Raw genomic sequence first — 25548 nt, 5'->3', positions numbered from 1 at the left:
GCGTGAGTGACAATTTTTTCCCTGGTTTGCCTTTATTTCCCCCTTGGAACAAATCAGCTACTGCCCCATACTAGCAGCACTTTACTTCTACCCATTCTCTCTCCTTCTTCAGTTGTTCCTCCACCATCTAAATGGATGTTGGGAGTGGGGTGGGTGGGAAGGAGAAGCAGCTGCCCATGGAGCCTGCTCTCTCCCCACTTCTACAGACCAGTGGTGCTGGTAGCCCAAGCAGAGAAACAAGGTGGAACATTTCCCCCCTTATTCTCTTGCATGGATGGGAAACGTGACAATCTTGCCATAATTGATTATTTTTTCTGTAACCTTTTTCTTCTGAGGCAGATAAAGCATACTGTGGAAAATCACACTTGTAAATTGTGTGGTGAGCTTAGAGCCATGTGACCCTCATTAACATCACCCGGTATGGTGTTTTAACACTGACCCCGGTGAATTTGATCATTTGCAAATACTTTAGCAGCAACTCCGGAGAAGGACAACAAAGATTGCTAGAAGTATGCGGAGGCTTACAAACAAACAAGTGCAAAAGCTAGGAATGTTTAAACTTGAAAAAAGGCAGAGTTAGAGGCAGTTTGTTTTATTCCAAACCAGGTAAGATAGTTAAGATGCATTAATAATGGCCTGTCTTGTTCGGGAGATCAGACTAGATCAGTGGTTCTCAAACTTTTGTGCTGGTGACCCCTTTCAAATAGCAAGCCTCTGAGTGTGACCCCCCCTTATAAATTAAAAACACTTTTAAATATATTTAACACTGTTATAAATGCTAGATGCAAAGTGGGGTTTGGGGTGGAGGCTGATAGCTTGCAACCCCCTCCCCCATGTAATAACCTTGTGATCCCCTGAGGGGTCCCGACAACCCAGTTTGAGAACCCCTGGACTAGATGATCATTACAGTCCCTCCTGGCCTTAAAATGTGTGTAAATGAACACAATCCTCCTTTTTGGCTCTATCCCATAATATGACAAGAGTGGTCACTCAAGATTAATAGTCAGTAAATATGGAACAAGTGAAAGGATATATTTGCCTGTAGTCAAAAACTGTATCTAGATTTGAAAAAGGACTGCATTTAATTACCATTGGTAAAACTAGCAAGCTAAGACAAGGGTAATCAAATGTCATGCCTCAGTGTGTATCCCAGCTCCTTGGGAGATCAGGAAATAAACATTTTCCCATGTACCTCATTCTACAGTTTTCTAGGTACATTGATGTTTTAGGTATCTTATTTCTACTTTCCTCACATGAACTGGGCATTAGCTATTGCTGGAAGCAGGATACCAGAACTGATAGACCAATGATCTGGACTGGTGAGGCAAATTTTAAATTCACTTTTTTTTTTCTTCTGCTGTGATAAATTCTTTGGGCCAAATCCCTGAAGTCCATATGGATGACAATCAGGACTGTGGAAAACAGTGTTCAAGTCCTTACAGATAATTAGTCTGTGTCCAAACCATAAGCATCAATGATGTGGAGATAAGCTGAGCAATAATATAAGCACCCTTTGAGGAGCCCTTTTCTGAACCATAAAATATGTACTTCTTCCTCATTCCTCCTTCTGTCTGCTCCTCCAATTCATGTTAGAACAGAGTCGTTAAACATCCCTATTAGAACCCAGGGCCTCCTTTCTGTGTGCTCGATACTTGACAAGAATTGTAGCAATTCTAGTGTCTTTGGGAAGCAATACAATATTTTTCTTTGAATATATTCAGTAATATGTAGAAGAAAAAGAATATTCATGAATGTGGATTGCTTCCCTGTAAAAGGTGATTACTGTTGTGTAAAAGCTGAGCTGTTCTACAGGAAAATAAAAATTGCCATCCTGCATCAGGACTCACCTAGACCAGGGGTGGGCAAGCTTTTTGGCCTGAGGGCCACATCTGGGTGGGCCATGAATGCTCATGATATTGGGGTGCGGGCTCCAGGGTGGGGCCAGAAATGAAGAGTTCAGGGAGCAGGATGGGGCTCTGGGCTGGGGCAGGGAGGGGGGTGGTGAGAGCTCCAGCTGGGGGTGCGGGCTCTGGGGTGGGACTGGAGATGAGGGGTTTGGGGTGTAGGAGGGTGCTCTGGGCTGGGATTGAGGGGTTTGGAGGGCGGGAGGGGGATCAGGGCTGGGGAAGGGGGTTGGAGTGCGGGGGGAAAGAGGGTGGCTCAGGGGTGCAGGCTCCGGGTGATGCTTACCTCAAGCGACTCCTGGAAGCAGCGGCATGTCCCCCCTCCAGCTCCTATGCAGAGGTGCGGCCAGGCAGCTCTGCTGCACGCTGCCCTGTCCGCAGACACTGCTCCTGCAGCTCCTATTGGCTGCAGTTCCTGGCCAATGGGAGCTGCGCTTGGGGCAAGGGCAGCGTGCGGAGCGGAGCTCCTGGCTGCCCCTATGAATAGGAGCTGGAGGGGGGACATGCCACTGCTTCTGGGAGCCACTTGGAGCGACCCCCAATCCTGCTTCCCAGCTGGAGCGCCGGAGCAGGGCAAACCCCAGACTCCGCTCCCCAGTGGAGCTCGAGGGCCAGATTAAAATAGCTGGTGGGCCGGATGTGGCCCACGGGCCGTAGTTTGTCCACCCCGACCTAGACCAATATCCTGTCTCTGAACATGGCCAGTACCAGATGCTTCAAAGGAAAGTGTAAGAACCCCCACAGTAGACAGATATGGAGCAATTTGCTTCCCACATCAGGTTTCATCCTAATCTCTAATAGAGATTGGTTTAAACCCTGAAGTATGAGGTAAAGGTTCTCTCTGTAACCTTACTGCACAATCTGATTCCTTTTTGTTCTTGCCCATGTCGGCATTCATGCTGCCCCATCAACAAACAGTCCACTTGGCAGGCAAGCACACAAGAATGAAAAAATAAGCTTCAATGGAAAATGTGATTGCTTATAGTAAGTCACGTACTGTAGCTTAAGAAATGCCTTTCTTATTAAAACAGGGAATATGTATTTCTACTTGTGGGTGTTTGTTCAGAATATTGAATCTAGGATAATCCTGGGAGGCATTCGCACAGGAATGGCCATAGAAGCCAGAGGCTCTAATTCATAAACAAGTTATGCATAAACTACTCAGGATTATTGCATATTTCACTCCAGAAAAGTATGGAGAGAAAAAAATACACAACTTGGGTGGGTGAATGTACCTGCTTTTCTAGTACGGAAGAGGGGGTACAGTCTACTCCCAAGGGGACCACAGAACAGAAATGACTGCTGACTGAGACCCAGGAACAGGGGCAATACTAGTCTTTATGCTTTCAAACAGAAAGTATATTTTTTAACAGGAAAAAGTATGAATGTTTTTGATGTTTCCGTCCTATGAAGTGAGGTTGTTCAGGGCTTATCTGTTCTTGATTGTCTTCTGAGCATCTCCCTTTGAAGTTTGATCCTACAAGTCCCATTGAAGGCAAAGTTCTGTGCATGGAACGTTTGTAGAGTTGGGCCTGATACGGGCAATACTGCACATGCTTTTTTATTTTTTTAAAAAAGCTGTATATATTCCCCCTAGCAAACAGTCACATCAAATGAGTTAGATCTTTCTCACAGTTGCACTGCTGTAAATCCAGACCAACCTTATGAAGCAGTTACTTTGGAGCCTAAAGCCCCAATCCTGCAGACAACTCTGTATGCTGGCTTCAGGCTTTAAATTTAAGCCCACCCATGTTTGCAGGATCCAGGCCTCATACAGCAAAATGCAGCAGCAGGCTTGATCTACCTCTTCATATGTCATGTGTCTTTGGGAAGCAATCTTGAAAAACATGCCCCCTTAAACTTTCTACTTTGGATAAGCTATAAACTTGTGACTTTTAAAAAAAAATATTTTTTTGGCATCACGCACCTTGTCACCTTACAATACTTGATATGATGTGTTCATCTTTGCAGGTGAAATCAGGTAGTGTGTTTGTACTTAGGGTCCTATTGAATAAAAATTGCTCTGGGCTTTTGTACTAAGCCTTCTCAAGATCAAAGAGGTTCTGAAAGATCATCTTCCCAAGTGTGGAAACTGGACTGTGTTGAATTTGACACACTTTTAAAAAACTTTTTCACAGAATTACCACATACAGACCACATACAGACTTGCTCCAGTGAATGTCAAGTGAAATTAATGTAAAACCTTTACTATGATAATCAAAGGCCACTATTTACTGCATATTTGAATGTAACATTTGACCTACACTACATGAAGGGCAAATGTTAAATTCAAACATTCAGTAATTAATAGCGGCCTTTTGATAGCAGATAAAAGGTTCTATATTTTTATTTGTGTGCTGCCTTGCAGAAGAAAATGTCATTGTCACATAAAAATAAAATGTTAGACTGTATTGTTATTACAATAATATATATATATGAATGAGATGGTCTGCATGCATTTGTAAAATTCATTCGACATGAGTTTGGGTCAGTGACATTACTATTGCTACTACTAAATAACATTCAGCATAAATGTAGTGCTTTGTCTCTTCAAAACACTTTATACATGTTAGCTAACCAGGTCCTATCCCTCTCAGCCCCTGTGTGCATCTCCTGCACAGCTCCCTTACATGCAACCTCCCACTCTGCACAGTGGAACTACACCAGTTCTGCTTCTAAGTAGTGTTCTATGGCATAGCAATATGGAACTGGATTTGCACCTACCAGAGGCCCTGCTTATGCAAGGTACTTAAGCACATGCCTAACTTTAAGAACACGTAGTTCCATTGAAGTCAGTGGGATTACACAAAGCTTAAACACATGCTTACATACCGTGCTGAACTGGGGTCAGAACACCTAACATTATAGCATCAAGTTTTAATCCATTGTACTGAAGGTCTTTTATAGAAATAGGCAGCTAGCCTTACTCCTTGTCAATTCTCTTCTCACAAAGCCAAATTCTGCCCTTTGTTATACGTGTGCAATCCATTGACTTCAGTGGGGTTACAGGGATATATTACTGAGAGCAGAATTGGGTTTATGCGCTCAACATGCAACTCATTTGTTTGGAGGTAGCTAAGGGCTTCATCCTTCAGGGTGTTGAGCACTTCAACCTGATCTACCAAAGCACTTCATCATAGGTTAAAGTTTAAGGACTTGAGTGGGCCCTTTGAAGTCACTGGGAGGGACTCCTCCTGCGCTAAAAGCTTGACAACTGCTTAAGTGATTTGCTGAATTGGGCCAGACTACTCAGCACCTTGCAGAGTTGAATCCTAATTGAACTAAGGGAAAACTCTGGAATCTCAGCATTTTTTAAAAAATGATTTCTATGCAGGACCAAACCTGCGGCGGCCAGAACAGCAAAGCAAAAAAAAAAAAAAAAAACCGGCGGCGCAGCCAGAGCCAGGGTGCAGGGGGACTCCCTGCCTTGCAGATGTGCCCCAGCTAGCGGGGGGAGGGAGGGAGAGCGGGGGGAGAGAGAGAAGGGGGGCAGCCAGGGCTTCAGCTGGGCGCTGCCACGCAGCCCCTCCCACCATGCCCCCTGCCGGGAGGGCTCCACACTGCTCCGGTCGGCTGGGAGGGAAGGACACGGGCTGCCCTGCCGGGCTTGCTGTAGGGTGCTCCCGTCCTCCACGCCGCTGCCCCCTACAGGGCGGCCGGATCGGCGAACCAACCAATCAAAAAAAAAAAAAAAAAAGCGGCCGTGCCGCCCTAGGATTGGGCGGAATGCCGCCTCCTACAAGCTGCCGCCCCAAGCACCAGCTTGCTTGCCTGGTGCCTGGAGCCGGCCCTGTTTCTATGAAATTTGTCAATGCTCATGCATAGATTAAGTAAATCCCTTTCTTGCTATAAAATGAACAATATTTAGTTATTCCACCACCTTGGCTCAGATTAATCTATTTTAGGAGTAGTTTAGAAAACTCACACTGCTCTCTGATGTTTATAATTCAGCTTCAGACTACCTAAGGATAATTCAAACTAGCTGGCCCTTTACTTGCATCAAGTATTCTATGAAAACTCAAACTGAATGCTGGCAGATGGATGGTGTTCAATCCACAGCAAGTGTTTTCTCTTGTGTTTTGGCATGTGCTCTCACTACACAGCAGCCTATCAGCCTGTGGACATAATATGAAATGAAGACTACATATGGTGTTATTTGAATAGCCCATGAACAATGAATTGGATAAATTCTATCTACATCAAATCCAAAACAACATCAGTGTAGTAGAGCAGAGCAAACTCTCAAATGACTCTGCAGTACATGCTGGCTATGCTATGAACCTCAAAATAAAAAGATGAATCAGTTGTTTTCTAGGAAAAATAACCCTAAAATATGCCACTTTTTTATTTCGTTTGAGCATGGGGGTTTCTATACTGTAAACCAGTGGTTCTCAAATAGAGTGACCAGACAGCAAATGTGAAAAATCAGGACAGGAGGTGGGGGGTAATAGGAGCCTATATAAGAAAAAGGCCCCAAAATTGGGACTGTCCCTATAAAATCGGGATATCTGGTCAACCTATTCTCAAACTGTGGGTCGGGACACCAAAGTGGGTCACGACCCCATTTTAATGGGGTCGCCATGGCTGGCTTAGACTTGCTGGGGTCTGGGGCCAAAGCCCAAGTCCCATTACCCAGGGCTGAAGCTGAAGCCCAAGGGTTACAGGCCCCCTGCATGGGGCTGAAGCCCTGGGGCTTTGCCCCGCCCTCAGGGCAGGGGGGCTTGAGTGGGCTCAGGCTTCAGTCCCCTCTCCTGGGGTTGTGTAGTAATTTTTGTTGTCAGAAAGGGGTCGCGGTGCAATGAAGTTTGAGAACCCCTGCTGTAAACTGATTAAACACACATTTTCCAGGTTTGAGCATTCTGGCTCCAATCCAGCAAAGCACTTAAGCACATGATTAACTTTAAGCACCTTGCTTTTTTTAAGTCATGTAAACGCTGGACATTTTATTTGTGTGAACTGATCATGAAGAGTTTGTAAAACTTATGAACTCATAAATACAATGCTTCAAACAAATGTACAAGGGAACACTGTAGCATGAATGATTAACATTAAATTTCTGTGCACTATAAACAAATATAGTAAATTGATGTCTTATAAAAGCTTGAAATGTTACTTTGTCTAGTGTCAGAGATATTGATGAGAGCTGTAGAACACTCAGCTTCTACCAATGTCTTCCAATCTATTGTAAGGCAATGTGGCTTATACTGTTTTGTAGCTGAATAATGTCCAACTAAACCAACTGCTGAGAGTAATGGGTTATGTTTACAGATGGGCAAAATTTTAAGGCTGAAACTTTTTTCACTGAAAAATGCAAATTTGGGTTGTCTGAAACGTTTTGTAAATTAATGTCAAATTTGCAGAATTGTTTCAGTCAGGGAAAAAACCCTGAAAAAATCAAAACATTTCATTTTGACATTTTTGAAAAATGTTTAAATATTTTTATTCAAAATGACTTGTTTTGAATTTAACTTGTTTTCTTTTTAAAAGCATTCACCCCTTGCAAAAACGAAATGGAACATTTCATTTGATCCAAACAAACATTTTTCAACTTTGCACAGCTCTAATGATGTGCAAGTAATACTGCATCCTCACTCACTTATTTTCTTTACCAGATTTTCCAATGTCTTGAAGGAGACGCAATGTCCCCATTTAAAATTTGGTCAAAGTTGGGTTCTGCAGCAATATGTTGGGGGTGGAGGGAAATAGTGGCTTGATCATAAATATAAGCATGGCGGATCACCCTTGTCATCACATCAGTGGGTTGATCAAAGCCAGAAGTGAAGCTGGCTATTTTGTTCTGTTTTAAATTTGCACCAAGTGTTTGAAGGGAATATGCCAAAGAAATGTACAAAACAAGACACTTAGCATCTTCAAACCATGTAACAAGTCAAACTAATGATTACAGATGTGCAAAATGCAATGGGCCAATATCATCCCTGATTTAACTCCAATGACTTCAGTGGAATTACTGAAAGGATGATGGTTTTGGTTTGCAAGGGCATGTCAGTATAGACAGATACTTGGGATTTTTGGAAGTTAATTATTCTAAACTACATGAAAACACATGAGATCTGTGTCCCCACTGAAGAGGACTACTCCAAAATAGTAAAAAGCTGGATGGGGATTTGTCCCTTTCATTTCCTCCAGTGGTTAATATTTCACTGCTTTGACTAGATTTCCACATACACACACACTGCCTCCTGCGTCTTGCCTTAAGTCTTTGGATTTACATAAGCTCAGAAACTCCCAGCAAAACTCACCCAAAACCGAAGTTTCTAGATTAGGCATAAATGATCTCGTTTTCACTCAGAATTTGGCTTCCATCTCATCTGAATTTCAACCCATTCTTGGTGAATTTGGCAAAACTGGCCCAAATTTGGGTTTGCAGCAAAACCTGAAGCTAGCCATATTTCATCCTGCTTTAGTTAGATTTCATTATTAGAAATTTCACAGGCCTCTAGTAAAGATTGGTCCTACATAGAGTATGTCTTCATTGGAGAATTAACTTAGGCTCTCACTGGGTTGCCCCTAATGTGGCTCCATCCACGCATAAACCCTCTCATCAGAGCTTAGTGGTACTTTACACTTAGGCTACTGGCCTCTCCTGAGATATAGGCTAAAACCCAAGTGGTTCTTACACTCAAACTAGTAACCCTCCTCCCCTTTGTGCCATGGATGTGGGCTAAATCACTGGAGTGCTGTTAATCCTTCAGTGCTTTTCCACGGTTCCCTGTCTGCCCAGAAGGACAGACACATTGTCCTACAATTCACTGGGATAGAAACAGAGAGTGGCTCAGCTTACTGCGGAATAAAGGACCATGAGATATGCCCCCAGAAGTCCTAGCAACACACACAGGTGACTGCAGCACCAGTGTGAGAAGACGGGGTATGTCCACATTGCAGCTGGAAGCTGTATTTTCCAGTTTGAGGAGACATATCACACTAGCTCTGATCGAGAGAGCACACTAACAATATAAGTGTAGCTGCGGCAGCGGGAGGGGATAGCCACCCCCAGTACACACACATCCAAAATGCTAAGTAGATACTTGGCTAGCAGCAAAGGAAGGGGAGAGCTACCCAAGTATGTAGCTAGCATCTAGGACAGGTATGGAGCTGTGAAACCCTCTCATCCCTTTTGTTGGTCTGACTGTGCTTCTAATTTTAGCATGCTAGCTCATGAGAGCTAGCTCAGGCATGTCTCCTCAAGCTGCAAATTACGTCCCAGCTCGAAGTGTAGATGAACTCTCAGTAACTCAGGTATGGCTTTGCAGTATGGCTGCTCAGTCCCGAGCGAAAGTAACCCTGGCGCTGACCACACAGTTAGCTCTGCAGTGACGACATTAGTGAGAAAAAATCTTCTGTTCAATGCAAATTAATTCAAAAGGGCACCTAATGGAGTCCAAATAGAATCATTTTTATCTTACTGGGCCCATTGCCAAGCCATAGTAGCTAGTTTGGGTGCTCAGGAGATGGGTGAGATTGAGTATAGGAATCCTCTCTCCCTACAGAGCAGCTGCGGTGTTGCTCCATGACAGCTACTGCAACACTGAGGCTGCACTGGACCTCTACATACTTCTTCCATGACGGGGTGGGGACAGAAATGGGGAGGGTCCAAGTAACTGCCTAGGCCCTCCCCTGTCCCCTTATACCACACTCACAAACACTTTTTGCATAGTGAGATGCAAAGGCCACTGTGAAATTGAGCTCAACACTGCCCTTCCCCCTCGTGCAGTGATTGCATTGCCATGACCACTCCACAGACAAAGAGGCATGATTAGGTCCCATTTGCTTAGCTACACAACATATTCTGACTCTAGAAGTTAAGGGGGGAAAGTGATTAACTGAATAATCGATATGTAATTCTGTTCTATTCTCCCAGTGCTGAATAACGAATGGCTGAGGTTAACAGAATGTCCATTTATTTCTTGGTGAAAATGTCAACTTGTGAACGTTAGGCTTATTAATTTTTTTTTAAAAACCCACCCCTGAGAACAAAAACTTAAAGTTGGCTTTGCCTTTGCAATTTTATAAAGCTGCTTACTGGGAAATAAATTTTCCTCTGAAGCCCTGTAAAGGACATTCAATTCCACTCTTAGGATAAGACTCCCAGATATTAAATCCCACTATTTAACTAATGATAACAAATACAAATATAGGGCCTGATCCTGCAAATGCCTACTTTGTAATAGATCTTCAATGGGAATAATCAAGGTAGTCAGCAGTACTCATCATAGTCAGTGTGTGCAAGATCAGGCCTCCGTAGTGTGTGTAGGGACAGAGCCAGAGGTGAGATTTTATTGAGGATGATATTTGGGAACAAAGGACCAAGTTCTCAGCTGGTGTAAATTACTGCATCTCCACTGTAGTCAAGGAAGCTGCACTAATTTATACCAGCAGAGGATTAGGCCTCAAGTGTATTGTTCAACTGCCTAAAAGCCTCTACAACTGCAAAGCAAACAGGTTAAGATTTTACATTAGAAAGAGGAGTCACTTTGTGAAAGTATTTAGAAGTATTTAGAGAACATGCTGGGGGGCGGGGTTTACATACATACACACACACACACACACACACACACACACACACATATATATATAACCAAAATGCAGAAAATTATTCATGCTCCCCTTCAATAAAAGCATTCCTCACCATAGAATAAGTGCCAAATGATGTTCCTAAACAGCAGAAAAAGTCCCTCCACCTTTTGGGAGAAGTGATCTGCATCTGGTGTTTCTATAACAGAAGTCAGTGTTGGCAGTTTCACAGCTTTACAAGCTCTGGGAAATGTGTAGACCTCATCTGGACAATTACTTTTCCCCGCAATTTCAGAATCGCATGCAGAATTCCCCTTATCTGTGTTAGTTTTGCCATTGCCCCAAACTCAGCTCTGTTCAAACTGTGAATTGCTCCTGTGTCCATGAGTTTAATTTCACTTGTTGGAATAAATTCAGACCTTGCCATACATTTCTGTGCTTTGTCCATCTTAGCGAGAGGCCATCAGGAACTGGTTATGGCTACCTAATAATCTGCCCTGGCCTTGGCCCTGCTGCAGGTTTGAGCTGCCTGAACGCTGCTCTAACTTATGCCAGTTAGGTACGGGCCTCTACAGATCACACACCAGTTGGCTATAACTGCACTTCATATGGCTATTCTCTCACTCTCCTCAACCATGAGACAACCCCTGGGCCAGAGGATGTCAGGTGGAACACATAGAAGCTGGTTCTGCCATCACTTTTGTTTGTTTCTTTGTGAATTCCAGATGCTGGGAATATCCCCAGCAGGGGATTTACTGGAGTTTTCCATTCTCTTTGCGCAGCGTGAGCTTCAGTCCTATGTGGCACAAAGGGAGCAGACTGGGACAAAGAATCTGATCCTTTGTAAACGGGTGTCATTCCATTACTGTTAGTGTGGAACTGTACACACTTATATCAGATCTGAAAGTAGCCTTGTTGTTTGCAGGGAAGAAACAAAAACAAAAAACAAAGCCCTGGCTGGGATGATTTAGTTGGGGTTGGTCCTGCTTTGAGCAGGTGGTTGGACTAGATGACCTCCTGAGGTCTCTTCCAACCCTAATCTTCTATGATTCTATGATTCTAACAGGATTATCACACTCAAATTCACAGGTCTCACTTAGGAAAATAGTCTCATCATCAGGAATTTCCATTGCCTCGGTCTTACAACTTAATGGTGACCAATGGAGTTTACTTTTATTTACAACAAAGAACTTTTTATTTCTGTCCCCAAATGGTTATCACATCATAGATATGACTTGCTTTTCTATTATTCCAATTAATTTTCTTTCCTTCAGAATGTGATCATGAGCAGATACCCTCTGTAGAAGACGTTTGTTTCCTAGTCTCTATTAAATACATTTTTACTATTGCATCCAGCTTTCAATGTAGGCAACTTATCTGTGATCCATGTACGTACAGCATTAAACTCAGCATCCTACTTCTGTTTTGTGTTCTGTTTTAGGCATAGTGTCATCTGTAGGCTCTAATTTTTCATGTCCTATGTGTATGGCAAGTTCTTATGCGTGAACATAGGTCCTGAGGGCCCATATCTCTTTGTAAACACTCACTGAAATCAAACAAGTTTCCACCTCACTCACTTTGCCTTTGCAGCTTCATTTTCATTATGGATTGATAATTATCTGCTGTGCACGTATTTTTGTTTCCTGGTTAATGGGGCTCCTCCCCATTTGACCTTTTTGAAATGCCAGATGTTGATGACAGAAGATAAAAAAACCAAAGGTGTGTCAAGTATGTCTAACATCTGCACCTTAGTTAATAGGCGCTCATGGTGCTTATGTGAGTATTGTCAGCGAGACAATGCGTGCTGTCCTGCAGTGTGGTGCAACACTGATTTATTGCGCTTGTAATGTACCCTAATAATTGTCTGAAACCGAGTGTAAGCGAGAAGCTGGATCGCACTTCATCAAACTTAATGCAAAACAGACAAATAAAGCTGCCCCTCTTATCTTGCATAAGGGCTTGTTTATATAAATATAAAGTATATTGGAATTAAAATTGGACTAGACAGCTGCTCTCTTGTCTACAACTCTTTTATAATGCAAAAAGGCTTTAATCTATCTGTTTTCATAATGGTTGTGTCTGAGTGCTTTCATAAACAGTAATAGACAGTGATATTTAATGAATCAGTTCATAAGAAAATCTAATTGCTTCTGGTAATTTGGTAAAAAGAAGAAACCACTGAGGTACAAAATATAAAACAAAAAATGGCTATTGAGAAAGCTTAAGCAATAACTGGACTCACATTAGAGCCAAAATTCCTTGCACAGTAGGAAAAAAGGAAGATTAAAGAGCTGGATTGGAATAATATGTCCGATGTATGTACTGCCATGTTCCAGATGGATTCATATGTACTCTCCATACGAATTTGAACTACACATACTCTAAATATCATATATTTTCTAAATAGAAGGCTATTGTGGCCAGCTTTGTCCCACTGGATGAGGTGGTGGAAACCTTCTGCCCCTTTCAAGGCTAGGCACAATCCCATCTGCCTGGGGGTGCTAATTACTCAAGAGAGAATACAGATGCCAAGTGAGGTCATCCCCAGCTCTCCTCCTTCATATCAACCAACGGAGCAAGCCAGACATGGAAGGGAAGTTGCATGCTGCACTCACTGAAAAGGTAGTGAAACCTCCACTACTGTCTGCACCATCTGGGGGCCCCATGGAGATTGTCTGGCTTTGTCAGTCAGAATGTTCTGGAACTTATACTGTGGCATGGCCCCTCCCTTTCCCACATGGATTGTGGTTTAAAAGTAACAATTTGGCATCCAGTGTAACAGGTTGAGGGAATGAGTAATCCAAACATTTTAAATGGGCCAATTTTTATAATTGAGGGATTGTTTTCTTTAAAAAGCTAACACTAAGAAAACTGAATTTAACAGATGAAATCTAAACATTTGAAATATCTTTAAAGGGTTTGAGCTGCAAGCAGAAAAGCCAGGAGTTACATATGAAACTCAATCCTTATCCTGCCTTTCAGCTACGGCACATATAATTACAATATATAAAACCTTCTATTATTTACAGACTCCAGCAATTCCTTGATTCAGTTAATCTGAACTTTCTGTATTTAATCAGTTTTAACTGAGCCTTGGACACTGACTTACTACACCGTATAGATACACCGGCACATTTATTTCATAGCCAGTGTACATTGCAAACGTGCCCTTGTTCAAACCTATCTATTTTAAAGTCCCTAGAACTCAAGTGTCTGTGGAAAGCACACTCAATTGCATCCCCGATGCTAGAATAAGTTGCCCCTTCCAATAAAATAGACGTCCACATTTTGTTTCATTTGAAGAACCTTTTAATTCCTTGTTTTAAGAAAACTTGTTAATGGAATAGGAATTGAAATTGTGATGCTTCCCTACTGGTTGCTATTCTAGGATTAGTTTGTGCTCTCTGTTACACTGGTGTAAATCTGAAGTAACTCTTTTTAGTGATGTTACTCAGGATTTATACCAGTGTAACTGAGAACAGAATCTAGCCCTTAGACTGGTTATAACGTACTAAAGTATGCTGGAGTAACATGCATCCAATGAAGTGGGTTTTAGCCCATGAAAGCTTATGCTCAAATAAATTTGTTAGTCTCTAAGGTGCCACAAGTACTCCTGTTCTTTTTGCGGATACAGACTAACATGACTGCTACTCTGAAAATTATCAAACTGCTATCCCTTAGGTCCCTCTTGGCAATGAATGTTTATCTCAGGCAACTATCCTAGTGAGCTATTTATCCTAAATAAATAACTATTGTTGGTTTTGTCTTCACTTTTTTGCCTTTAGTATGACAGTAGGGTTGTTATGCTCATGGTAAACTCTTTATCATAATTAACTGCAAGGAGTACACTATGTTTCCAAGCCATTTTTGTGTCAGGGCACACAGGCACACAAAGTCTGTTAATAAATAATGGGCTTCGTGCATGCACATTTTACAATCTGATTTTTAAAAAAATCAATCCGATGGGTAAAATAATATGAAAGAGTTTGTGAAAAAGAAGAAGGAAAAGAGTAGTTTTAGTCACTGGGAATGGGAATGACAGGAAAGTTGTCTTCTGTCATTAGTGAGGACCCTGTTGTGGTGTTTTTTCTAAAAGCTCGCTTTGGTTTAAATTGATATTTTATAGATTGAACAATTCTTAACTTTTTTGTTGCTTAGTCTGTTCAGAATAGGAAGTGTCTGGGCCAAGAGAGTTTACTCAGTAGGATTAAATGTTTTCCATTTCCTAGCAGTAGGTTGGATTACATGGTCAGTGTGGCTACATGCTCAGAGAGACAGAACCTCAGCTGGAGTCAATAGGTGTAGCTCCTGTCGAGTTGGGGATGCTATGCTCATTTGAAGCATCTAGCAATATGTTTTTAACTTGGGTTTATGAGCCATCACAGTATAGCTTATGTAGTATCGTTTACATGGTAAGAAAAAAGAAAAGAAAAGGGGTGGAGTGTGGGGAATTAAAAATGGCTCTGGACACACAGTCAATGGGATACAGAGTTTTTCACTTATAGGTCGCTGATTCAAATCAACACCAGTTGGCAGTGACTGAGGGTGAAATCCTGGCTTTGCCATTGACTTCAATGGGGCGAGGATTTCACCCTGAAAATTACCGCTGGTTGGATATTCTATAGCCCTATTTTAAAATTTCTCAACCTACTTTGTAGTGGTAACATGCCCTCATCACTATTAGGGCCTCTAGTGGCGATCTTAGCAGAGAGGTCAAAGACTGACTGGGCAATGGAGACTGAATTGCTCTCTCGCACGCCTTGAATTGGTTTCTCCGGAATAGGATCAGAGTCTGTTGGCAGAGCAGCATGGTGGAAACACATACTGCTGCTTATTGTGATGTTTGTTCTGTGGATTGAGAACTTCAATTTCCAGTGATGTCAACATGGGCATCTTACACCAGTGCTTAATTTACTTTTAAATAAGTCATTTAAAAGGAATAAAAAATATGAAATACTTACTTGGTCCAAGACCTATGGAAAAAGCAGCAACATAAACAAGCAAGCTGGCCAAAGACAGCCATTTCAGAGCAGCTGGAACTTCCACAGTGTCTATTACTATGTGGGATGCTGTTTGGCTGGCTGCAGAGGTCCTTCCTCCTGCCAAGGCTGTGCTGTTCTGCTCCTCCTCCTTAGCAATTTCAAATTTTCTCAGCGTGGTTAGTGATGTTCTGCCCTGGGAAGGCATACCAGCAAACTGCTCCTTGAGACTCTCGTTGCTGGCACTCACGTTTCCTGGTCCATGAAAAATGGAATCTTCCAGGAACTGGTTTCTACAGATATTAGTGAAATTCATGTGTATATTAAGATTCACCAATCCCATGGTGACCAGTGACACTGCCATAATAGAAGAACCAATACACAGAAAGGTTTTGCTTCCAACTTGATCCACAAAAACAGTGGCTGGGATTGTACTAACCACTTTAACCACTCCAACTCCAGTCGAGGCCAAGCTAGCTGCTTCATTGCTCTGGAACCCAACTGACTTCAAAACAGTGGATGCATAAAATAAAATGTTAGGCTGCCCTGTTGTTTGCACAAAAAACACTAGCGTGAGGCCTATTAGCATTCGGGCTCTCATGTTGTCTTTTGAACGAAACAGGTCCAAGAAACTGTACTGATGTTCATCTTTCAAAGAAGACTTGATCACAGTGAGTTCTTCAGCAGTATTTGAAGTTGCCCTTAGCCTTCCCAGTACCTTGCTAGCAGCTTCATCACTACCTTTCATAACAAGAAACCGAGGACTCGGTGGAAGGAAATACATGGCAATAGCTTGCAAGGCACCTATTGGTATCACAAGGCCAAACATATACTTCCAGCCATGGGAAACATTGGCGAATACATAATTTGAAATGTAGGCAAAAAGAATGCCAATCACAATCATAAGTTCATTTAATGATACAAGCAGGCCTCTTCTATGCTGTGGGGCTATCTCAGCGATATATACACATGTTGCAATTGAGGATAATGATATTGAAATGCCAATAGCAATCCGTCCTACAATAAGTATGCCATATGATGTACTGAGTATCAAGATCAGGCTTCCCAGTACAAGTAAACAAGATGCTATAATAATCGCAATTCTCCTTCCAAATCGGTCTATTAGGAATCCACCAGTAAGTGAGGCTAGTAAGGCCCCAATGAGGAGGGAGCTTACGACTATTTCCTGTTGTTTGCAAGAAAGTGCTAGTGTACTGCTTAGCTGAAGAAGAGCCCCAGAGATGAGTCCCAGTTCATAACCCATTAGGAATCCACTGATGGCAGCAATGGCAGATGACAGAAAAGTAAACGTTCCGCATCCTGGAATTACAGAAGAAAAACAAAAATGAGCTCTGTACCATTCTAATCATCAATAATAAAGTTATTTTATAAATCTGTCCTCAAAATCCTGTTCTAAGGTCTCAGTTTGGGGAACAACAATATGATCAAATGAAGAAGAACCCAACAACATTGGTTATATCTAGTGACATTGCCGAAAGCAGGAAAAAATATATCATGTAATGCACTTCGTTTTTCCCCTTTATTTTTAGTATCTCTTAAGCATCTGATCCCAAACCCATTGAAGTAACAGAAAGACTCCCATTCAGTTATAGAGTTTAATGCCAGGTGGGAGCACCAGATCATCTAGTTTGACCTCCTGTATATCACAGGCCACCAACATTACCCAGCACCTGCATATTAAGCCCAACGACTGAGGCCAGGTCTACACTACAGACGTATATTGGTATAACTATGTTGCTCAGGGATGTGAAAAATTCACACCCCCGAGTGACTTAACCCCCCATGTTGACAGTGCTGTGTTGGTGGGGAAGCTTCTCCTGTCAACATAGCTACCGCCCCTCAGGGAGGTGGATTCATTATGTCGATGGGAGACGCTCTCCTGTTGGCGTAGTAGCATCTTCGCTAAAGTGCTACAGTGGTGCAGCTGTGCTGCCGTAGTGCTGTACATGATGACAAGCCCTGAAATTAGACCAAAGTATTATGGCCCACAGGAGACTAGACTATTATGTGCCAAGACAGAGAATAGGAGGGACCAAGGTGCACCAGTGCCTGGGGAATGAGTAAGTGAGATATACGCAGATAATACTGGCCAGCGACCCACACCCACACAGTGCAGGAGAAGGAAAAAACCCCAAGGTCACTGCCACCTGCTGACTCCACATATGGTGATCAGTTAGACCCTGAGAATGTGAGCAAAAACCAACCAGCCAAGCACTTGAGAGAGAGAATGCTCAGCACCACCTCAGAGCCGTGGTGCTCTCTGTCCAGTGTTCCATCTCCAGCCATGGCCATCCCTGATTTTCCAGAAGAAGAAGATAAAAATAAATTGGTGCTGGGGGAAATCCCTTCCAATCCTGACCCCTGCAAGTGGTCAGCTGAAGCCCTCCTACATTAACTTTTAGAAACGTAAGATGTAAACAAGAAATGGGCCAACCCCAGGGCTGTTGAGCCCTGTCCGCTACCATCACAAGCAACCCCATCAGACAATCACACTCATAAATTTGTCCAGCTCTCATTTGACTTCACTGGTTTTTAGATCAGACCCTAAATAAGTAAGCCTGCCCAACAGTGACAATGGAACAGACATCCAATAAAGAGGCTTTTGCCAAGAAAGCATTTTTTCCTTTTAAATTTCCAACATTTTTCCTAAGTTGAATTTAGTCACCACGAAAGGCATCAGACTGACAGCCCTAGAACCCTTATCCACACAGTTGGTATATTATAGACAAGAATAGTACATACTTCCTAACCAAAGTGCTTCAATCCCACCTTAGAGGGACCACCCCTACATGTGAGAATATAGTTTATCCTGGACTCCCATTAAATCTCTGGCCTTGCTGAGAATGCCAAGGCTGCTGATTTTGGGGGTGTTTCTTTGTAATGTGGACACTTATCCACTGGGAACCAGACTAAGATTTCCAACCCAGTTTTGCTGCTCCAGATAGATAGATTGGATATTTCAGATAAGCCAAATTTTGGGGTGCAAACCTCTGAACACTTTGGGATTCACTCATCATTAATCCTTGGGTTCTTTGTAACAAAAAGATCAGATATTTCACATCAGAACCAGCACTAGGCATAAACAGACTAAGCAATTGCTTAGAGCCTGAGCAGCTCAAGGGGGCTCCCTAATTAATTATTAGTATGTGTTGTGTGTGGGGAGGTCCCTAAAAATATTCCTGCTTAGGGCCCCCAATGGGCTAGCATCACCTCTGTTTCATATAGTTTCTGATGGCTGCACCATTGGGAATAAAAACCAGATGGTGATAGAATAGACAAAATGGAAACATATGCCATTGTATCTCCACTTTAAAATAAACTGTGTTTTATACAACTGAAATTCATTGTTTATTACTACAAGAAAGATGTAACTGATCATATTCTGCTTATTGTGAAGCCTTTGCACCCTAGCCTTTGATGGATAAATCTAGTTTATTATTGTTGGGTTAATTCTTCCACTCAGCATAGTTGTTTTTTTTTTTTTTTTTTTAATTCTCAGCATGCTGTTGGCTACCATACAATTGGAGGCCAAGTGAATTGACTGCTGATTTTCCAGTTAGTTGCAGAGAGCTCATGTACCAGTGGGAAGTGGCTTCTGCAACATAGTGCAGACAGTATTTCAACTAATTCTTTTGGGGCAGGTTTGGATGAATAGTTCAGTCAACTTGGCTGGAGAGTGGTGTATGGTAGAAAGATACCTAGTCCATCTGAAAGTAATGGATAGCTCTGTATTTATTTTCAATTGCTGTGATCTCCTCTGCACTATATCCAATACTTTTTTCTCCATTTATATCTACAGTATCCAAGACCAATAGGTTTATTGGAAGCATCTGTGGGCCAGATCTTCAGGGGATATAAATTGGCTTCAACTGAGCAACCCCAATTTACACCTGCTACAAATCTGGCTAATGGTATACATATGTGATACAGGTGTTAACCTCACTGCAGAAACTAACCTTCTCCCACCTTTCATCCTCTGCTTTTAATACAGTAGTAGTGCTGGGGGGGGGAAATCCTTCAGTTATGCCCTTGTGGAGGAATTCAGTGGGGGCAGAAATAAGACTTGTGCCCCCAGGATAAATATTATGGTTATTTTAAAATAAATTATTTTTGATTAAAAAAAGTATGCCAGTTTGGTATGGTCCTCAGACAGCTTGGAAGTTACCAGTGTGGGACTCAAGGCCACAAAGGTTGTGCACCACTGATGCATGCCAATGTTTAATAAGAATAGGATGGTTATTGTATTGGTAATTTTAAATGTTAGCTTTGTTTTTTCACTACTAGTTGGAGAACCTCCTATAGGGCCTGACAATCATGTTATTAGATCTACCCAGTTTTACAAACTTGCGGAAACTTGTGTTACACTGTTGATCTACAACTCTCACCGCCTCTCTCTTCCACCAAGCAGGTTTGGGAACAGCTAGTTACACCAGTAGAGCAGGTTTTTAATTTTTAGGGAAGCCTCTGGTTCCCGTTTGTTGTCTGACAGTGCCCCCCACCCACCACAGTTCTGCAGATGAGCCTATCATCTGTCAATCCTGGCAGCCTTTTGAAATGAATTGTGCTGCCTTTTCAAATTTGGCCCTTGAATGTACAGCACCTTCTGGCATGAAAGGGGCAAATAGAACATTCTACAATCTCAGCAGCAAACTCTCTCAGCAGTTCTACGTGAATCACATTTAATCTGCAGTCATTGCTTTTCCCAGAAGCCTATATGTGTTTTTATTATTACTGGGCCAAATCTTAATGTCCCTTACCATACTCAGTCCTTACTTGGGCAAAATTCTCATTGGGTTAAATCCTGAGAGCTTTACTCAGCTTCCACTCAGGCCAGGTCTACACTATAGAGTTATATTGGTATAACTACATTGCTCAGGGGTGTCAAAAATCCTGACTGACGTAGTTATACCGACCTAACTCCCGGTGTAGACAGTGCTCTGTTGATGGGAGAGCTTCTTCCGTTAACATAGCTACCGCCTCTCATGGAGGTGGATTAACTATGCTGACGGGAGAAGCTCTTCTGTTGGCGTAGTAGCATCTTCACTTGCGCTACAGTTGCGCATCTGTAGTGCTGTATGTGAAGACAAGCTTCAAGTCTTTTCCCGACAAAACTCCCATTGACTTCAATGTGACTTTTGCTTTAGACTTCCAGTAGTTTTACAGACATTCCTTTTAAATACAGGCTTTTTGTAATATTTCTGGGCAGAGAGGGTTTTAGACATTCCCTTTAAAAACGCTTCTTTTAAAAATATATATATTTATTTTGTTTTTGTGAGAACCGTAAAATATAAAATATATATATTTCAATTCACTGTCATGTGCTGCTAATATATATATTTTAATGGGAGGCTTCTGTAAAAAATTCTGGATAAACCCCATGGCAAATGGGTGTGTGACTAAAAATAAAAAGGATTGAGAAAGCTATTCATTTGTTTTTCCATTTCAACAAAAATGCTTTCTCACAACCAAGGAAGAAAGCAGCACTGCCTGACAAACAAACTTATCTTTAAGAGCATTTTCTAAAATGTTTATGCTTTGTTCTTGAAAATCAGACTGAGGATAGTAACAATATTGCCTAGAGTTCAGAATGTGTAATTGAAATTAGGGGTAGAGATGAGGGATGAAGATGTTATGGAGGGTGTGCATCCTTCCCCATAATTTTTTTAACCTGTCATTTGGTGCAATCTGAGCCATTTCAAAGGTAACTGTATATTATGAGATGCACAGGTAAGTCATTTCTTGCAGGGAAGGTTTATAAGCATTCGGGGGGGGGAGGGTGATTCCGTCAGAGGCAGGTAAAACCATCCTTATCTGCCCTTCAATTTGTAGCAGGCTCCTGACTATGGGCATTTCGGAACCCTGTCCAGCACATCACAGCAGATTCACATCTAAGATTACTCCAGGCATGGAGATTCCTTTTGTGCACAAATGTTTCTACATTGTTTTTTAATTACTCCAAAAAGCACATTTCAGTTTCTCTGTCTCCATAATGACACAATTTTAAAAAAAATGTAAATAAAATGATTTTGTTGTTATAATTTATTATTTGTAGTACAGTAATGCCCACAATGCAGACAGAAGGAAATTGCTGCCCCAAACAGGATATGTTGGTTATGGGATGTGGAATCTTTCATCACTCCGCCCCTGGTACAAATCCAGCCCACTTTCATAATGTCTGGAAATAGATGGGTTGTTTTTTCAATCCCTCACCTTCCTGAACTGTCTCAAGGGTAATTTGGGGTGAGAAATTTCACATTTCCGGGAAAGAAGCAAACAGCTTTTGGAAAGGTTTGTTTGTTTGTTTAAAGTGTTCGCTATTTACAACTATCCAGAGATTTGGAAAGTTGGGTGCAGTTCTGTCAAAAATAGGTTAATGGTAAATAGATCAGGCAGTCAAAAGTGCATGATAAAAGGAGTTTGTCACATAGATATGACTATATGACACAATGGGATTCCCCCTCTCCAATGGGACAAGGCATTTATTTGTAGCCTTGGTAGATCATAAGATATCAAACCTTAAAACTGCAATATTTATATGGAAAATTGATTTTAAGTAATTTTTAGAGATTTCTACAATGTATTCCTTCATTTCCCCCTGGTTATCTCTTTCTTCTTCCTCTGAGAGCTGGACAGTTAGACTGGATTCAAGAGGGTTGAAAAAAAGTTTTACTTTCCCATGGAAGTAAAAACAGTTCAGAAGGATATGGATCCTTTAAACTGGAGATTATTTTCAGGCCAGCTGGTGGAAAATATATTTCATATATTCATAATTCTACAGCCCTTTAACAATAATTTCTAAAAATCTTGCTGAAAATACAGTACTTTAAAACTGAAATTTGTACAATTGTTATGTCACTGAAAAAGAAAACAAAAACAAAAAGAAAACCCAACCTAGTTCACGCTTTGTGGCTGCGTTAGTGCAAAAGACTGAGGTGTTGGAAAGTACTGGGTACTGGGTACATTGTAACCTGAAGATTATGTTGCATAAATAATGTACAGATTGTAAAAACAATAGTTCAATAGTGTGTCTGCAAACTGAATGGCTTTTTGTTCATTAACCTTAGCTTCCCTGTGATCCCAGATATCAGTGGATATTGCTGGCCTCATCAATAACTTTTTATTACACTCCAACAATATTATTTGTGCCAATAATATCTTAACATAGTTGGGTTAGTTAGTTCACTTCAATTCATTTATTTCTAAGCGAACATTAACTCAGGCATAGCCCTCTCTGGCTTACAGTAATGTTTTCTTTCTTCTGCCTCAGCTTTAAATCATGGTAACAGAATGTAACGATTTTGTGTCACCTCCTTCTGATCTCAGTAAAAGAATCTCTAGGTGTAAAAAATGTGTTACACCAGAGGCTGGGAGAAACTGACAGTTAAAACAGCAAAGTGCAGATGGATTAAAGTTGTTCTATGATTGCAAATATTTTTTTCAGTAGTAATTTTATATTGGATTCCTAGTCCGCAGACCCAAAGTCAAACTGCCATAAGCAGGTGCAACTCCCATTGGAGTCAATGAGCTCCAGTGATTTCAAGGGGAGGGTTGAATTTGGTCTTCAGTGTGCATGGGTCACAATAGAATAGACATTGTGGGCATCAGTGGCTCTTTTGATCTTTCAGGTGACTAATCTGCAAAAGGAGAAGGATTTACACATTAGAGGGTGCATCCATGAGCTGTAGGATCAAGGTCTTCTGGGGAAAGTATTTCAAACACCCTCATTCAAAGGGAAAGGTGACACTTCGTTCTTTGCTCACATTTTCCCTCTCTTGCAATGCCAGGAATTAGGGGGCAGACGGACAGTGTTAATTTAGACTCTCCTGGCTTTTACCAGGCTATTTTCCTCCAAACCCGAATGTTATTTACATATATTTGCTCCTATTGTCATTCAGTCACAGCTGGCATTCAAACTGTGCCACATTACCTGTCTGAGTGGGAAGCTTGTGTAGGTTGGCGTTGCTGCTGCTGTCGCCTCTGTTATCATCACTCTCCCCTGTTCTCATTTTCCTGCACTGCTGGTTGAGGTCCTCCGCATTCTGCACAGGTACCATTGCCGTTTAACAGCTCTATTCCACACTTCAGGGTAGAAACACTTCACAGGGCAATTGTCCGTCCTGTGCTGCCAACAAACGCACAGGTTATTTTCCTCATGGCAGCGTGATACAGAAGCTTACAGAGTGTATGGCACAGAGTGATTTGTGAACAACTTTGTTTCTATTTCAGAAGGCTTTGCCCTTTCTAGTGACACAGGCTGTTGCTATTTTTGGTAGCCTATCACAGTCAAGTGGGAGGGCCATCTTGCAGAAGTATTGTTTTTGCCTTTAAACAAACAGTTGAAGCCATTAGGCATTCACACAGAGCTCAAGGCACATTCTTTAGCCATTAGCTTAAAGGATCTCTCTTGTGTTAATGTACCTTTTAAAAAAAAAAACAGAGAAGGAACATGAAGGGCAATTTAAACTATTTGCTGTGTCAGCTAAAGTTAGGGCACTGAATACACACAGATGGTGTCAATTAATTCTTTTGAATGATGAACAAGTTATTAAGACAAGTTTCAGAGTAACAGCCGTGTTAGTCTGTATCCGCAAAAAGAAGAACAGGAGTACTTGTGGCACCTTAGAGACTAACAAATTTATTAGAGCATAAGCTTTCGTGGACTACAGCCCACTTCTTCGGATGCATATAGAATGGAACATATAATGAGTTATTAAGAGAAATTCTAGAGAGCAAAGCAGTGTCAGTCTTTCAGCCTCTGAGTGCAGTACCCAGTGGTAGTGATGGTATATTTTTAGTCATTTCTACCGTGCCACAGTTACGCATGGCACTTTACAGATTAATAAAAAGGTGCCTGCCACATGAGTTTAGAGTCAAAGGGCCCAATCCTGGGCACTGCTAAGTACCCACAATTCCCACTAACTACAACCGAAGAAAGGGGCAATAATAAACGAAGGTGGGGGGGAGAAAGACAAGGGTTACAACAGTGAAAGAGGAGCTATGTACATAGAGCTATGTACATACTCCCTTGAGTAGGCCCATTGGCATCAGTGAGGCTAGCTGCTCATGTAGGCACGCACCAAGTGAGCCGGTAGTGTGGTGTAGACTTTTAATTTTGTTTCTTTTTTGTTTTGTTTGTTTTTGTTGCAGTTAATGCATTAACATGTGGGGATAGAATGGGAGTGAAGGCTAGGGCAGAGGGCAGAGGTGGAAGGCTGGTAACTCTTGCACTAGTACCATTTTCAGGAAGGAGCATTCCTAAACATTTTTCACCTTAATTAAAACAGACACCAAACACCCCTTATCAGTCTTTGCTTGACAAGGACATTCTACAGAAGAGAAAATAAATGTCTTTTCTGACAGGTGGGTCACAGGAAGGTCTAGAGGCAGGAACATTTGGATTCCAAAATAACGAAGATTCTTGCTGCAGCCTTATTATTTTTTTTTTTGGCAGTACATTTGGCATTGTCTTACAAGAGTCAGACTAATCTTTCTGCCACTGGTAAATTTTTTTTTAGAAAGAAAATCAAATAAGAGCATATCCAGGAGTCAGCAGCTATTGGATGCTGTCAGAGTCTGTAAAACAAAAAAAACTCACTACTTCCAGCGAGATATGTTTTCATGGGGTACATTTAAAGAAGAAAAAAAATCATGTTTATTTTGAATTTTTGATAAAAATGGGGCGCTGTTTCTATGGTGGGGGGAGCTGTAATTTTGTTTTGAAAAATCTGTTTTAATTATGAAAATGAATAATTTTATCTATGGCAAGATTTCCCTGTGACAATCTGACTTGTACCCAGCCTTTTCTGAGGGCCTGTCCTGTTTCTTGCGTGATTCTCAAATAGCTCCCTCCCTCCTCTTAGACAAAACTCAGACTCTTTTTCAGTTAGATCCCTACACAGATCCTGGTTTCTTCTAGTGTCCAAAATCCCTAACCCCTCTCATTAATGATCTTGGTGATGCCTGAGGGCATTATCCTATGTGGCATATTGGCTGGAAACAAGTCCCTCATCCTGGATGCTTGTCTTCGGGAGAACATGTGGCTCAGTTCCCCTCTCTTGACTGCTAGTTTGTGGGGAAGCTAGATTCTTTGTTTGACCCTCTATAGTGTTTCA

General features: G+C 41.7%; 1 protein-coding gene across 1 annotated transcript in view; it reads right to left on the bottom strand.

The window, feature by feature from the left end:
* The window catches only part of SLC2A12 (solute carrier family 2 member 12), a 37101-nt gene extending 13473 nt beyond the window's left edge, over positions 1 to 23628 (bottom strand). The window contains exons 1-2 of the mRNA XM_054022959.1: positions 23364 to 23628; positions 15398 to 16735 (exon numbers count right to left, since the gene is read on the bottom strand). Of these exons, the coding sequence (XP_053878934.1) occupies positions 15398 to 16735; positions 23364 to 23490 (1465 nt within the window). The 5' untranslated portion in view covers positions 23491 to 23628. The remainder of the gene's footprint in view (positions 1 to 15397; positions 16736 to 23363) is intronic.
* Between the last annotated feature and the right edge of the window lie 1920 nt (positions 23629 to 25548).

The sequence above is a fragment of the Malaclemys terrapin genome, chromosome 3 (assembly GCF_027887155.1).
Source record: "Malaclemys terrapin pileata isolate rMalTer1 chromosome 3, rMalTer1.hap1, whole genome shotgun sequence".
Taxonomy (NCBI): Eukaryota; Metazoa; Chordata; order Testudines; family Emydidae; genus Malaclemys; species Malaclemys terrapin.
This window is presented reverse-complemented; position numbering and strand designations above follow the sequence as displayed.